We start from the raw sequence: 15,781 nt of genomic DNA on the forward strand, positions 1-15,781 counted from the left end.
GAACAGGGCTGCAGCCTCCTCCAGCCTCGCCTTGTGCCCTGTTGCTTTGCTCTGTGCCGTTGTGAAGCCTTTTTCCTCTCCATCTTGCCGACACGGTGAGCCGTGCTTTGGCGTGACCAAGGCAGCTCCGGGTTCTCCTCCCACCAGGATGTCCTTCTGGTCGCTACGGCAAGGACTGTGTGGGGCTGTGCTCCTGCGGGGATGGCGCTACCTGTCACCACGTCACCGGAGACTGCGTTTGCCCACCGGGAAGAGTCGGTCGGAACTGTGAGCAAGGTAAATATCAGCTGCAGGAACCTGCATGGGGACAAGCAGGCATTGCAGGCAGTGGTTTGGAGAAGGTCCTGAATAGGAACCGATTTCCCTGCCCCAGCTCCTCTGTCTGCATTTGGGTGCTCCTGCCTAAGCTGTGCCACCTTCTGTATGCCTGCTGCCACCTCCTCTTGTCCCCCAGGCTGTGAGAAGGACCGGTACGGGATGGGTTGCCAGCAGACCTGCTCCTGTCGCAACGGGGGACTGTGCGATCCAGCTGACGGCTCCTGTGCCTGCGCGCTAGGGTGGACGGGGAAATCCTGTGAATTAGGTAAGCCTGGCTTGGATGCGTTGTCCCGCACTGGCCCAGTAACTCTAGAGCTCGCTCAGCGTTGCTTCATACTGGGTCCAATTTCTATTGCCCTACCACATCCCAGCTCTTACAGAGAGCAGGAGGTGGGCCGGCTCTCCAGCTGCTGAGCATCTCCACCACTGTCTCCTCCCTGCAGGATGTCCCCCAGGAATGTACGGTGCCAACTGCCAGCTCCTCTGCGCCTGCCTGCACAACTCCACCTGTGACCCGGTGACGGGCACCTGCCGCTGCTCCACGGGCCACTACGGGCCCCTGTGCGAACACAGTGAGTTGTGGCACTGTGAAGACCTTTGGCTTTGCTAGGGGACAGTTTCCTAAAGCTCATTCGGAGAGCAGGACCATAGGACAAAGGTCCTATGCACGGCTGTGTGCACTGCTGGGCTCTTCCTTCCTTTTTGGTGTTCTAGTGAACCCTCCCCAGGTTGCAGATAAACACAGAGAAGGTAATTCCTGTTCTCTGCATGAATTGGATGATCTTAAAGGTTCCTTCCAGCCTAAACCATTCTGTGACACAGAGGTGTCATTCCAAGGCAGCCGGGTACATCACTGCTGAGCAAACGCTTTGGAGCTGAAACGCTGCGCTGTGCAAGCCAGGCTTGCTGCAGGGTGCTGGTCCTCTGCTCTGAGAACAGCAGCATTCATTCAGGCACTGGGTAGAGAGAAAGGCTCGCTGCTTCTCTCTGGTGGGCTGACAGAGGCTTTGCTGCAGAGGCTGTCTGCAGCCAAGCCTGTGTCCAACCCATGTGGGCTTTAATGCACTCTCCCCCTGGCTCCATCCCAGGTTGTCCGCTGGGTTTCCATGGAGCTGGCTGCCAGGAGCCCTGCGACTGCGATAACGGAGCAGGCTGTGACCCAGCCACAGGTCGCTGTCAGTGTCCCGATGGGCTTCGTGGCGAGCGCTGTCAGACAGGTACCCCACTCTCCTCCAGCTTCCCCAGACACAAGCGCAACCCCAGGGCACGGTCGTGTAGTGCCTGTGCTGTTTCTCGCCTTTCAAAATAGGCTGCCAGGAGGGAACATACGGCAAAGGATGCCAGCAGCTCTGCGACTGTGGCAGCAACGTGCCCTGCGACCCAGCCACGGGGCGCTGCCTCTGCCCCCCAGGGAAAACCGGCCCCAAGTGCGCTTCAGGTGAGTGGAGCCACAGCTTGGGAAGGTGAGAAAGGGGCAGTGCAAGAGGGGCACTAGAAGCAGAGTCCTAAAATGGGTGCAAAACCTCTCTTGTTACAGCTGAATTCTCATGGAAGAGGGTTTCTTCCTTTGTGTCCCCTCTAAAAGAGCAAGAGGGCATCTGAACAGTGGTAGTCACCACTTCAGCCCCTGCTCTGAGTGCAAATGCACCCCCAGCCTCCAGTGCCCGTGTGTTTAGCTCCGCAGAGTCGAAAGGCTGAGGCTCAAATGCAGAAGGCACACCTTGTTTTGGGATGCTCTGATCTCCTGTATTGAGAACAGGTGGGGAGGCTGGGTGAGGCAAAAAGGTCTCTGCCTTGTCTGGCCCTCAGCCTCCACCGCGAGCTCTGCCTGTGGTGCAGCAGGAAAGTCTAAGCGTTCCTGCTCAGCCACGGCAGCAGCCCGAGCACCTCTCTGCCCCCTCCCCAGACTGCCGGCCCACCGAGTACGGCCCCGACTGCAGCCTGGGCTGCCAGTGTGCCCCCAGCAGCGCCTACTGCAACGCCCACAACGGCCAGTGCCGCTGCCTGAGCGGCTACCTGGGGCCCACGTGCCGGGAAGGTAACGTATAGGCGTCGTGCCACAGTGAGTACCCCCGGGGGCACGCGGTGGGGAGATCCTAATGCAGAAGCAGCTGCCACAGGGGATGCTGTGGCACACAAGGACTGACCTCTCGTGGTTTCCCTTCCAGCTGTGCAGCTCCCGGCACCCACCGGGTCCCCTCTGCTCCGGCCGGGCGAGCACTAGGTCCTGCAGCCACCAGCAGCGCTCCCTCCGTGCGACCGAGCAGCCACCTGAAAAAGCCAAGGACCGATTTAACAATCTTGTTTACAAGCCACGTGAGCAGTTATCAATTTGTGACAGACTAAGCTGCTGCTTTTGGAGTTGTCTGAGTGAGGCTGAAGCACCGAGAGTAACCGGATCACCGCAGCGGCACGGGGTGGCCTTGGGGCACTCGCTGAGGGCACCAGCACACAGCCTCAGCCAGGCTCCAGAAGGACCAAACGGTTCAGAAGTGATTGCTTCTGGTCAGCGGACTGGAACAGCTCGTGGGAGCTGAAGTTACGGTCAACCCCCTCCAGGTATTTATGCAACAATATTTATGGGAAACTGCTCAACAGCACTGTCAGAACCTCGCCTGGCATCGTGCCTCCTGGAGAAGCGCCACCTCACTTGGATTTTTATTTGTAATTTGAATTTGCAATGGTCTTGAACTGTAAATCAAGATTTGCCGTGGGGAAAAGACGTTGGGCTCCCCCTCTGCGGAGCCTGTGCCTACAGCCTGACCCTCTCCTGTCTGCGGTGCTCCCAGTTTGCATTCCCAGTGAGAGGTGTCGGGCTGGCAGCACTGTCTGCTCCTGATGAGATTTGCAGGGTGCCAGGAGCATTTCAGCCCCTGTGGGCTGCACATGGTGTTTGCTCACCAAAAAGCAAGCCTAAATTAGGCATAATAATCTGTATGGACAGGCACAAAGCTCTTGCGTGGTCCGGTAAATGCAAATCCCTGTTTAAGTGTTCTCACCCAGCTCTGACTCCTGCATTACGTCTCCATCCCAGTTGAACCCAGGAGCCGGGCTGGAGGTAGGAGGAAGAGCCAGGAGGCTGCAGTCGGCTCCAGGCTCAGCCAGGAGAGCAGAGCTGTGGCAAAGCCTCAGCTGCCACCCTGCAGCTGCAGGGAACACCCCATTCCCATTCCTGATGGAAATTATTTTAATCTGTATATAACTTGTAATTTTTTTTGCTAATTTTTTTCTTATTTTATTTCTTCCTTAACAGTATTTTTTTGCATTACGTACCATTCTTGTGAAGAAATAATGTTAATATAAGTCCGTAGTGAAGGACCAGAATTGTGTAATTAAGGTTGTGTGATTGGTAACCAGGGAGTAGGAATCATAGAATCATGGAATCACAGAATAACCAGGTTGGAAGAGACCCACCGGATCATCGAGTCCAACCATTCCTATCAAAGATGTTGTCCACGTGCCAAACAGCCCTGACGGACCCTGCCAGTCTTGCTACCGACTCTCCAGACAATCGTATATCGTATGGATTGTTACATTTGCTTTTAAGTGACCATTGCACAGGTATCTATGTCCTGGGCTCTGCTCCACGAGAGCACAAAAACTTAGCCTGGCCTTAAGCATCACGATAGATGGATCCTGTCCGGTTACAGCATGAAACCCTGAGCTGAGCTCCTGGCAGCTGCTTGGAGTGATCCACACATCTGAGCATCGTTCTGATAGCAGCCACAGCAACTCTGTACCTGTACCTTTTCTATCATGATGTATCTTTTCCCCCATTCCTATTTCCTAATATAGTTTTTCTTCCTGTTTCCATGCTGCTAGCGCCACTCTTTTTGGATCCCATCTCCTCTAATTTAGCACTGATGAAAAATTTTACTTCTTCCACAGTTAAATAAACAGAAAGCGTCACTGAGTTTGTTTTTATGGTCTCTGTCAGTTACCCTTGAAATGTGCAGCTTTTTAATCAGCTGCTGCGCCGTCCCCCACCCGGTTCCCTGCCCCGTTTCTCCCCATTTTCCCCTGTTCCCAGCCCGGCTCCCAGCTGGTTCTCCCCACTCCTCTCGGTCCCTACCCATTCCCCCCTCACCCCTCCATTCCCTGTTTTCTCCCCCATTTCCAGCAGGTTCTCCTGCCCCGGCTCCTCCTCAGCCCCTCTCCAGTTTCCTCCCAGTTTCTGGGCGCTTTCTCCCCATCCCCAGCCCAGTTTCTCTCCGTTCTCAGCCCCGCTGCTGCCTGGTTCTCTGCCTCAGTTTCTCCTCAGCCTCTTCCCAGTCTCCAGCCCCGTTCCCACCTCTGCTGCTCCCCAGTTTGTCCCCGTTCCCAGCCCCGCTCCTGCTCCGGTTCCAGCCCCGGTTCCCCTGCTGTTTCCCCCCCTTGAAAAAACCAAATAAACGACTTTGATTTTCGCACGGGAATGAAATTTTTTAAATTATTATTTATTTTAAATAAAATTATTAATTTTAAATATTTTTTTTTTATTTTTCCCCCGTCTGACTTAACCGCGGCTTGAAATACCAAATAAACGACTTTGATTTTTGCAGTGGAATGACATTTTTTTATTATTTATTTTAAATAACATTATTTCTTTTAATTTTTCCCCCGTCTGATTAACAGCGGCTTGAAAACACCAAATAAACGACTTTGCTTTTCGCAGTGGAATGAAATTTTTTTTAATTATTATTTATTTTAAATAAAATTATTTATTTTTTTTTTTTTTTAATTTTTCCCGTCTGACTTAACCGCGGCTTGAAAAAAACAAATAAATGACTTTGCTTTTCGCAGTGGAATGAATTTTTTTCTCTAATTTATTTTAAACAACATTATTTCTTTTAATTTTTCCCCTGTCTGATTAACCGCGGCTTGAAAACACCAAATAAATGACTTCGCTTTTCGCAGTGGAATGGAATTATTTTATTATTATATTTTAAATAAAATTATTTATTTTAATTTTTCCCCCATCTGACTTAACCGTGGCTTTAAAGAAACCAAATAAACAACTTCGCTTATCACAGTGGAATTAAATGTATTTAATTATTTATCTTAAAAAAAATTATTTCTTTTAAATTTTTCTAATTTTTTTTCCCCTGTCTGACATAACCGCGACTTCAAAAAACCAAATAAATGACTTTGCTTTTCACAGTGGAATGATTTTTTTTTAATTATTTATTTTAAATAACAATATTTCTTTTAATTTTTCCCCCGTCTGACTTAACCACGGCTTGAAAAAAACCAAATAAATGATTTGTTTCGTAGTGGAATGAATTTTTTTTTATTATTTATTTTAAATAAAATTAGTCCTTTTAAATTTTTTTTTTTAATTTTATCCCCTGTCTGACATAACTGCGGCTTGAAAAAACCAAATAAACGACTTTGCTTTTCACAGTGGAATGAATTTTTTTATTATTATTATTTATTTTAAATAAACGTATTTCTTTAAATTTTTTTTTTTAATTTTTCGCCTGTCTGACTTAACCGCAACTTGAACAAACCAAATAAATGGCTTTGCTTTTCACAGTGGAATGAATTTTTTTTAATTATTTATTTTAAATAGCATTACTTCTTTTAATTTTTTTTTAATTTTTCCCTCGTCTGACTTAACCGCGGCTTGAAAAAAAATCAAATAAATGACTTTGCTTTTCGGAGTGGAATGAAATTTTTTTATTATTTATTTTAAATAAAATTATTTCTTTAATTTTTTTTTTAATTTTTCCCCCAGCTGACTTAACCGCGGCTTGAAAAAACCAAATAAATGACTTTGCTTTCCACACTGGAATAAAACTTTTTTTATTATTATTTATAAATTGTAAATAAATTTATTTCTTTTAAATTTTTTTTTTAATTTTTTCCCCCGTCTGACATAACCACGGCTTGGAAAAAAACAAATAAACGACTTTGCTTTTCGCAGTGGAATGATATTTTTTTTTATTATTATTTATTGTAAATAAAATTATTTCTTTCAAATTTATTTTTTTTACATTTTTTTCCCCCGTCTGACTTTACTGCGGCTTGAAAACACCAAATAAACGACTTTGCTTTTCGCAGTGGAATGAAATTTTTTAAATTTTTTTATTTTAAAAAAATTCTTTTAAATTTTTTTTTTTTAATTTTTACCCCCATCTGACTTAACCGCAGCTTGAAAAAAACAAATAAACGACAGCTTTTAGCAGTGGAATGAAATTTTTTTTATTATTGTTTATTTTAAATAAAATTACTTCTTTAATTTTTTTTTTATTTTTCCCCCGTCTGACTTAACCGCGGCTTGAAAAAACCCAAATAAACGATTTTGCTTTTAGCAGTGGAATGAAATTATTTTATTATTATTTATTTTAAGTAAAATTATTTATTATTTTTTTTTTTATTTTTCCCCCATCTGACTTAACCCCGGCTTGAAAACACCAAATAAACAACTTTGCTTTTCACAGTGGAACGAAACTTTTTTTATTTTTTTTTTATTTTTTTTTTCTCCCCTTCTAACTTAACTATGGCTTAAAAAACCAAATGAATGACTTTGCTTTTTTTTGCAGTGGAATTTATTTCAATTTTTTTGTTATTACTTGAATAAAATTTTTATTTATTTATTTTAATTTTTTATTAATTTTTTTCCCCCTTTGTAACTTAACCACAGCTTAAAAAAAAAATAAACAAACAACTTTCACTGTGGAAAAAAAGCAGAATTTATCTTTAATTTTTTTTATTATTCAAATTTATTTATTTATTTATTTATTTTTATTTACCTCCGCCCTGTCTGATGTAACCACAGCTTAAGGGAACAGAACAAACAGATAAAAAAACCCCCAATAAATGACTTGGCTTTTCCCACCAGAATTTATTTTAATCTGTATAAACTTGTAATTTAAATTTTTTGTTGCCTTTTTTTTTGTTTTGTTTTTCTTCTTTCTTCTTCTTCCTTAACCCGGGCTGAGGGAACACAATAAACAACTTCTCATGCACTTTGGCCTGGCCAGGAGCATCCAGACACTGAGTCTCCCACTAACGAGCTGCTCCAAAGGTCAGTGCTGGGCACCAGGCTCTGTCCCTGTGCCTGCTCCAGACACCAAATCCAAGGCAGGAGCATCTCCCACTCCCATCTTCTAATGGGCTCAGCCTGCAGGGGTTTGAGGACCCCTGAAATAAGCCTTGACAGCAGCATCTCCGTGGCCGTGAGCCTACACGTCAGTCTCTACCCGCAGCCGCTCCATCCGGCGCACGTTGCCCTCCACGGCCGTGCGGCTGGTGATCTGCCGGGCGCAGGACTCGGGGAACCAGCCGCGCTCCCCGTCCCTCAGCCGCTCCCCCCAGCACCAGCCTGGGAGAACAGAGCCGGAGACGCTGTGAGGAAGGGGCCAGGTGGGGTCTCCAGGCTCCCAGGAGCTCTTCTCCCCAGTACCAACACTCACCATCCTCTCCCCCCAGCACCAGGACGACGTCGGCCTGCTGCAGGGAGATCTCATCCGCCTCCTTCGCCAGGTACGCGTGGGTTATCTCCACTTGGCTCAGATCTGCAGAGGACAGCAGGGACAGTCAGGAGGAGCTACAGCCCTGCTGCTCAGGGTGAGGCATTCCTAGAATTCTGCTGTGCCTCCTAGGAAGAGTATTTAACATTTATTGGTACCCATAACTTACTGGGAGGGAGCTCCTAAGGAGCAGGGCATGATACTCCAAGTTTTCTCCCTCAACACACATCCTTGGCCCCTTCTCCATCAGAAGCAGGTAAGGACAGGGTAAGTGGTACCTCCTTTAGGAATGGGATCAGGCTTTTCCTTCCCTCGGTGCATCAGCGCAGCGATCCAGCGTGCACGGTCACTCCTGCAGAGGGAAAGCCCACATAACAAAGTCTTAGGGACAGCACCCACATTTGATCTGAGCATTCAACATGAAAATTCATCACAAACAGAAAAGTATAAGTGAAGAAATGAACACTTTGCTTAATTTGGAGAGGGAAAAAGAGAGGCAGGGAAAAAAAAAAAAGAGAGAGGCAGGGAAAAAAATAAAGAGAGAGGCAGGGAAAAAAATAAAGAGAGAGGCAGGGAAAAAAATAAAGAGAGAGGCAGGGAAAAAAGAACAGGCACTCTGCAAAACCCCACTCGGCCACTCACAGTGTCTCTGCTGACAGCACAATCTCCTCCCGCCGGCCCTCGCTGTCCTTCTCCATCACCACCCGGAGCAGGTGCCCTCCGGCCACACCACGGGTCGTGCTGCTGCTGCCGCTCTTGCTGGGAGGAGGGGAGGGTGGGTCCGTGTTCTCGATCTTCTCCACCGTGATCTGGTCCAGCGTGGCGTAGTTCATGACCGTGTAGCTCTCCTCGCTGCAGCAAGGATGGGACTGGCACCTCGATGCTGCCGACAGGGACCGAGATGCCTCCCAGCACCCCGTGGGTGACAATTACTGGGCAGCACCAAGGCGACCAAGCTGGTGCCCAGGGCTGGGACACAGCAGACCTGCCAGCCACCCACAAATTAAGGTCAAAGCAGGGCAATCTCGAGAATTTCACACGCTGGGAAACTGAGGGGTTTTTATCCCCCTCCAATCCTTTTCTAAGAAAGGGGTTGTTCCCAGTCTTACCTCTTCTTCTTGGTTATGATCAGGACATCATTGAACAAGAAGAGGTAGCAGAGCCTGCCGGCCCCTCGGCGGAAGATGCCAGCCTCTTCTGACAGCAGCAGGTACAGCTCCCCCCTCTTCAGCAGCCAGCGGGAAGCAGAGATCAGTGGGAAAGGCTGAAACAGAGCAAGGGAAAGGCTCACGTATCACCTGTGTCACAAGCAGCGGGGAAAATCACATCAAGGGGCTGCATTTGACCTCGCAGTGGGGACCCTGGGGCTGTCTGTTCACCCCACCCAGAGTCTTGTATTTAAGTCACAACAACCACAGAAAAATATTCACCCTGGGCATGAAGCTGTGATGCTGCAGCAGATCAAGGATCCCCAGGACAGCTTAGGGACACCCCTGGAATGTCCCCCTCTAACAGCACAACCCAGAATATTTCCTCTCCAACTTCCACAAATCCTCACCTTCTTCTTTCCAAATCCCAGTTGTTTCTGCAGGGTGTACATCTGCTCTGTCCTCTCCATGGCACGGGCTCCCTCATTGCAGTTCTTGACCAGCTAGAAAAATTAAAAACCAAGTTGAGCAGAGAACAGCAAAAGGCTGAGCCCGTCTGTCCTCTGAAGAGCACACGTTCTGCTTTCAAAGGGTCAGGTAGCTGCTCCAAAGAGCAGAAACTGCCAAATCCCAGCACAGGTTTCAAGTCAGATTTGGGGAAAGGCAGCTGGAGGTTCTCCTGCCAGGAAGATCTCTAGGAGAGAGCCAGCACGTTTCCTCTGCCTGGAGAGGGACCAAAGTGAAACCCACACCAAAACTGAACTTCACAAAGAGGCAGAATTAATCATCTGAAGAGAGGAGGTTAAGACAGGAGGAGAATGATTGATCAGTTGGAGGGAAGGACTTCCAGATGAAGCAACACCACATGGTACTCTGGCCCCAGCACAGCCTGGTCAGGCATGCATTTTGTTCCCCCTCTGGATGAATGGCAGGAGCACATTGCCAAGAGCCAGAGGGACAAAAGGAAGAGCTGCTACCACTGCTTTGGTGGCCATAATCTCCATGGCATATTGGCTTGAGAGAACGACCACTAGCCAAGTTCCTGTACTCCTCTACCCTTTGCTCTTGACCTACATCTCCAAAAACTGAGGCAAGATAAGTGTCAGATCTTGCTGTCGCCTCAAGAGAGACCCTGAGAAAGGAGAGCACTCCTGGAGACAACAACAATGAAAGGAAGAACAAAATATGGCCCCAAGAAGAAGGAAAACATGACAAGATATGAAAAAGAACCAAGATCAGGTTAAAAAGGTGAGCAAGGGAGAAGATGTGTAGATCCAACAGCTAATTTGGAGCAGAGAAATCTCAAGTGAACCCATGTAGGGAGGAGAACTGAGAGGCTCGGGTGGCAAAGTGACAGCACTGGAAGGACTAAGAGTGGAGAGCTGGCAGCCGGACCTCACCTTGCTGATGGCTTTCAGAGCTCTGGTGGCAGCTCCGTACGCTGCAGTGCATGCTTTTGTTTTTTGACAGACAGTCTAGAATTTCAAGATAATATACTTCAGTGACATTGCAAGACAGAGAACTGCACATCAACCGCTGCCCTGGGATTCCAGGACATAACACATGCCTGAGCCCTTCCCCACAGTCAGCCTGGCAGCTGGACTGCCTTCAAAGCAAGGTTTAACGGTGTTGTAGCTGTGAAACTGGTCTCTGCTGGGGCTTCCACATCAGATGTGGCCTGAGCATCCCTGTCACCAAATGCAGCACGCATCCCATAGCTCCTTACAGACCAGGAGCTGTTACTAGAAATCCCACATGCAGTAGTTTTGCTGTGTAGGGCACCTGGGTCCAGAAGTTCCAGAAGTCCTGGATTTTCAATGGAGCTTGTGCAAGACCTGCTCTCCCTTCCTAGGCCACCTGACCATGAAATAAACAGGAGACTTGTGCCACCCCACCCTGGGTATCCAGGCACAGCCTGGGGCACAGAAGAACCTCCAGTCCCTCAGACGGATGGCACTAGGATGCCAAAAGTTATCTACAAAGCTTTAACCAGAACATCTGACACCCACAAGAAGCAAACTGCTCTGGATGAAAATCCTGAATACAGGTTCAGGCATTCCAACCTCAGCTCCAGAGGGATGGAGTCCAAGCAGAAGGCTGTCCTGAGCTGAGCAAACCAAAGAAGGGTCTAACACAGTCACTTCTTGGGAAGCGCCAAGTGATGCCACCATTTGACTTACTTACATCCAACAACAGAGGAAGCCGTGTTACTCTCTGCATAGGGAGAATGAGAAATGATATCATTGGCAGGCCTCCACACTCTGGTTTCCTTTCAATTTGTTTCAAGGTCTCTTTAAATAAGGGGTTTGTTGTTCTGGAACAGGACAAGAGAACTCCATTAACTCTCTTCTGCAGTTCAAGATTTTCCAGCAGCTTTCCATGCATGAGATACGTAGGGCAGCAAAGGATCTGTTGCAGGTGCCCCATGGCAGCCTGCTCAGCTCCAAGCACACAAGCCGGGGCAAGAGAGGGTCTGATGTGTTAGCAGGTGATGGAAAAACACCTAGAGACGCTCAGTCCACCAAAAGGTGGGTAAAGCCAACAGCAGACACAACCTTGACCTGTACCACCACGACGACCTAGAGATAACCAGCATCCATACACGTCCCTAGCACATCCCTCTGTGTTAACAACCTTGGCAAGACCCTTCTGACTGCAGCACGGGAAGCGCTATCCCCACTTCTCCCCATCCTTCACCCTTCTGGCAGAAAAACACACATCACATCCTAACCACCCAACAAAGACACAGCGAAGTCTAGGAGGTGAACTCTGCTCAGAAAGGAGAGAACCTTGCTTAGGGAAAAGGACACAACAATTCTTTTGCAAGCCTGAGCTCACAGCAGTACTCACAGCAGCTTCTGAAGAGTCCTCTGCTGGTAGACTTCGTTAGAGCAGTAGCTGACGTAGGGACTGAAGTGGTGGGAGGCGTGCTCCTCCACTATGTCACTGATATCAGGAATTAGGACGTTTTCCTGGTGGCGCTTCTCTAGGTCTTCAAAGAATCTAAGGAGAGGAAAAAAACAACCAAATGTTTAACATTGTTCCCGCTCCACCTTTCTCCCACCTATCCCAGAGTAGAAAAGGCCCTGGACCCCTTTCTCCATGAGGTCAGCTCTGCACAGCTCAGAGACACACGCCTCCACTCCAGAGGTAGGCTGGGGAGCTCGAGGGCTGCGTTCCCTTTCTCCATTCCCACTCAAGATCCCTCCTCCGCTTCTGCAAGATTCCTTTCTGCCCCACTGTGGTGATTTCTGCCTGGCTGCCACAAGCCCTCAACACCTCTGCAGCAGTTCCCAGGCTGCCACAGCCCCACCTGCACTCTCCTCCCGCTGCTTTCCCACACGGACACAGCTCCCGAGGCCTTTGCTCCCCACACAGGAATCAAATGCCACACTGACACTGGCTCTTTGCAGGCAGTTTCCTCACCAGGCAATCCCCAACCCACTAGAAAAAGCAGCTGCTCAGCCACCCCATGCCCCTGCCTCGCCACCTTCTGCTTTTGGCTGTGCCGGAGCCAGGGTGCTGAGCCACAGCTCCAGAGTCCCTCCTCCTGGTCCCAGCCCTGTATCAACAGCCCCACTTGCCTGGTGCTGACCGTCAGGACGTCACTGATGTTGGAGAAGAGATGGTGGTGCTCCGTCTGGGTCATGGTCTCCTTCAGCTCCTCCGACCTCTTGAAGTGGCACACCAGGACGCCCAGGCTGTGCAGGTAGGAGTACTCAGAAGTGATGATCTCAAACATTGCCTGAAAAAGACAGGCAGTGAAGATATAACCATATGAACTGGATTATTACTGACTGAACAAGGCCCTGAATTAAAACTTACTATAACTTATTTATATTGTATTGCCACAAAGCCACTGGAAATGACTTTGCTCCAACAGGCAGTATCCATCTTCCCACCCTAAACATGTGGGCAAGTCCTCCCAGCACTGCCCAGCCCCAGAGCTGCTGGAAGCAGCAGCCCCCACAAACCTCCTGCAATTACCCCGTGCTCCCAGGCACACCTGAGGCTCCTTACCTCTTGCCGTTTGCGCTCCTCAGGGGATATCTTCTGCAGGATGCCTGCGTCCAGCACCTGTGGGCAGGAGCCAAGATTAGCAGGGGCTAATAGATTGTTTAACAGCTCAGAGAGCTTCTCAAGCACACACAGCTGTGGCTGCTGCCCCTACCTCTGGGAGCTGGCTCCAGGTCACCTGTGCTGGGCGATAGCTCCGCACCACAATAGAGGAATCCAGAAGGGACGGCTCTTCAGGGATGGATTCCTCCAGCAGATCGTCATCTGACTCGTGGCTGATGGAGTTCAGCCCTCTCTCACGTATTTCCTGGTACAGCCGGGGCTCTGCAAAAGACAAGAGATCAGCAAAGCCTCTCCCAGCTGTGGCTCATGCTTCCCTCCCCACCACCGCCTCACCCCATCAGCCCTGCCATGCTCATCAGCAAGCTGGGACCTCCCCAAGGCTGGACTTTGCACAGCAACAAATAAGCTGCAGCTCCCACTCCCAACAGGTTCCCAGAACCAGCGCACAGCTCTTCTGTGTTTGCCTAGAGCGAGCAAAGCTGGGAGTGCTCCTGCTGTTTGCTGGAGGAAGGGGGGAAAGGGAGGCAGAAGGAATGGCCCCAGGCCAGGGATGAGCAGCAGCACATGTGGCAAAGGGATTCCAGGGATTTGCTTTGCTGAGAAACACCCAGCTGCAAGGCAGAGGGGAAGGTGGAGCTCAGGTAGAAGGAAGGCAGCACTCACGGTCCTTGAACGAGCCACCACGCTTCTGCACTCGCCTCCGCCCAAAGGTTCTCTGCAAGGAGAGGAGAACACGCTGCAGCTACCCCATTCCTGTGGCCCAGGAAAGCATTTTGCTCCTTTGGGAAAGGAGAGAAGTTGCCTACAGGACAACTGTCAGCAACCACCATCCTGTTCTTTCAGCCTGGTTTCTGTCTGAGCTTTTGTTTGCCTTCCTGAGGTGACTCAGCTTTCACCTTGCATTATCAGGGCCATGATCTAAACCATTCCATAGTTAATGCTGCTGCTTTTCACATCTATCTGTCTCTTGCCTGGACTTTGCCTGTGCTCACCTCTCCTTTTCCCCAGACCTGCTTCTCCCATGTTTGTGTACAACTCTGAGCCACACACCCGGCCAACCCCACCCTGCAAACATGCCCAAGCTGCCCGACGACAAGCAGGAGCCCTGGAGCAGCCAGTTACACTCCACACAAAAGCCGTGGCAGCTATTTCCGCGCTCGCTGGGGACATGCAGGCTTCCCAAAGCACAGGTCGCGTCCCCAGGCTCAGATACAAACACCACAAAGTAGGGGCTTCCCAGCCTGAGGACGATCAGATAACAACAGGTGCCAAACCCACCTTGTTCCTGCCAGGGCTGCGGGCAGGTGGAGCGCTACCATCCTCCGACACAGGTTTCAGGGACGGGACAGCGCTCACCGGCTCCGGCTCCATGTCCTGGCCCTTCATAGCCGCACGGTAAGACATGTTCCTCAGGTTGCGCTTGAGGGTTCCTCCATCCTCATCCTCCATCTCCACCGAGAAGCTGGGAACGGGCACCTGCTTTGGGTCAGGACTCAGAGGCTCCCGGCTCAACCCAGCTGCCCCGAAGCTCTGGTGCCGGGAGGGGGTGTTCTTGGTCTTGGTGGAGACAGCCAAGCCCTTGGGGATCAGCTGCTGGGTCCCCAGCTTCAGCGCAGCCGGACTGTCCGTGCTGAGGACGATGCGGCGAGGCTCGGCCGAGGTGGGAGAGCCCAGCGGGGAGAGCGAGGTGGCATCAGGCGCCATGGCAGAGCTGCGCTTCCCAGGGAAGGAGGTCGGACTGGGAGGCTCCGGCCGCACCGGGTGGCATCGGTACTCCAGGAGAAAGGCCTCCTCATCCACACTGCTGCCATTGGGACTGTGGGACATGAGGGCGGCACAGGCAACCAGGGAAGCTGCGTAAGACAGACAGGCAAATGGCTGAATACCTTCTCTTAGCAAGAGAGAGAGAATTTATGCTTCACGAGGAGTGTCAGGACAGCACGGGAACCACCTTCCCTTTCCCAGGGCGCTGTACGCGGGCAGAGCCCACACGGACACGCTCACAATACTCTCACTACCCCTTCTCCTCACTCAGGCCGCACAGGGGACAGGCTGGAGGCTCCTGAACCCCACAGGCAGCTCTGGGCAGAGATGAGAGGGAGGCAGCTGAGCCCCAGGGAGCAGGCAGGGCACGCAGGAGGCACCTCAGGGGGTTTGCTCAGCCCCACACCTCTCACCCCCAAGAGCCTGGGGCCCTTAGCTAGTGCCACTCCACAGGCATCACAAGGAGCTGGATAGGAACCTGCGTCCCAGCCAGGGCTGGAGAGCCCCAGGACACCCCCAGCCGCAGAATTAGCCACTCACAGCTTGTTTAGCGGCTCAGAATGCTCCTCAAGCACACGCAGCTGCTGCCCCTGCCCCGGGGCCTGGCTCCAGGGCACCCGCGCCGGGCCTGAGGGAGCCCGAGGGGCCGATCCCTGCAGCAGATCGTGCTCGGCCTCGCGGCTGAGGGAGCTCGGGCCTCTCTCAGGGCTTTCCCGTCACAGCGGGGGCTCTGCCAGAGACAAGAGCTCAGCGAAGCCTCTCCCGGGGCGCCTCACGCCTCCCCCCCGAGCCCCGCGGAGCCCCCGGGCGGAGCCGAGCGGGAGCAGCCGAGCCCCGGGGAGCAGCCCAGCCCCGGGGAGCAGCCCAGGGGGTTCGCGGCCCCGGAGCCGCCCCGGCCCCACTTCTCCCTCCTTCCCCGGGGCGAAGACGCCTCCCGTGCCCGCCCCGAGCCCCCAGGGCCCCGGGAAGCGCCTCACCCGCTCCTCGCCGCACGGAGCCGCCGCCGAGCGCGCACTC

General features: G+C 50.9%; 2 protein-coding genes across 3 annotated transcripts in view; one reads left to right on the forward strand and one right to left on the reverse strand.

The window, feature by feature from the left end:
• MEGF6 (multiple EGF like domains 6) overlaps positions 1-4,229 on the forward strand; it is a 78,592-nt gene extending 74,363 nt beyond the window's left edge. For both annotated transcript variants that reach the window (XM_069874597.1, XM_069874598.1), the window contains 7 exons: positions 148-276; positions 455-583; positions 762-890; positions 1,407-1,535; positions 1,628-1,756; positions 2,225-2,356; positions 2,487-4,229. In XM_069874597.1, coding sequence (XP_069730698.1) covers positions 148-276; positions 455-583; positions 762-890; positions 1,407-1,535; positions 1,628-1,756; positions 2,225-2,356; positions 2,487-2,542 — 833 coding nt within the window. In that variant the 3' untranslated portion in view covers positions 2,543-4,229. The remainder of the gene's footprint in view (positions 1-147; positions 277-454; positions 584-761; positions 891-1,406; positions 1,536-1,627; positions 1,757-2,224; positions 2,357-2,486) is intronic.
• A 2,815-nt stretch (positions 4,230-7,044) lies between these two features.
• Positions 7,045-14,853, reverse strand: ARHGEF16 (Rho guanine nucleotide exchange factor 16). The gene is made up of 14 exons (XM_069874482.1): positions 14,279-14,853; positions 13,664-13,715; positions 13,092-13,261; positions 12,941-12,997; positions 12,505-12,665; positions 11,771-11,923; positions 11,105-11,234; positions 10,321-10,395; positions 9,331-9,423; positions 8,882-9,036; positions 8,415-8,624; positions 8,051-8,124; positions 7,716-7,817; positions 7,045-7,624 (listed from the first exon to the last, which is right to left on the reverse strand). Exons 1-14 carry the CDS (start codon positions 14,825-14,827, stop codon positions 7,485-7,487), a joined length of 2,121 nt encoding a protein of 706 aa, XP_069730583.1. The 5' UTR covers positions 14,828-14,853; the 3' UTR covers positions 7,045-7,484.
• Positions 14,854-15,781: the final 928 nt, after the last annotated feature.

Source organism: Phaenicophaeus curvirostris, chromosome 22 (assembly GCF_032191515.1).
Source record: "Phaenicophaeus curvirostris isolate KB17595 chromosome 22, BPBGC_Pcur_1.0, whole genome shotgun sequence".
NCBI classification, from domain to species: Eukaryota; Metazoa; Chordata; class Aves; order Cuculiformes; family Cuculidae; genus Phaenicophaeus; species Phaenicophaeus curvirostris.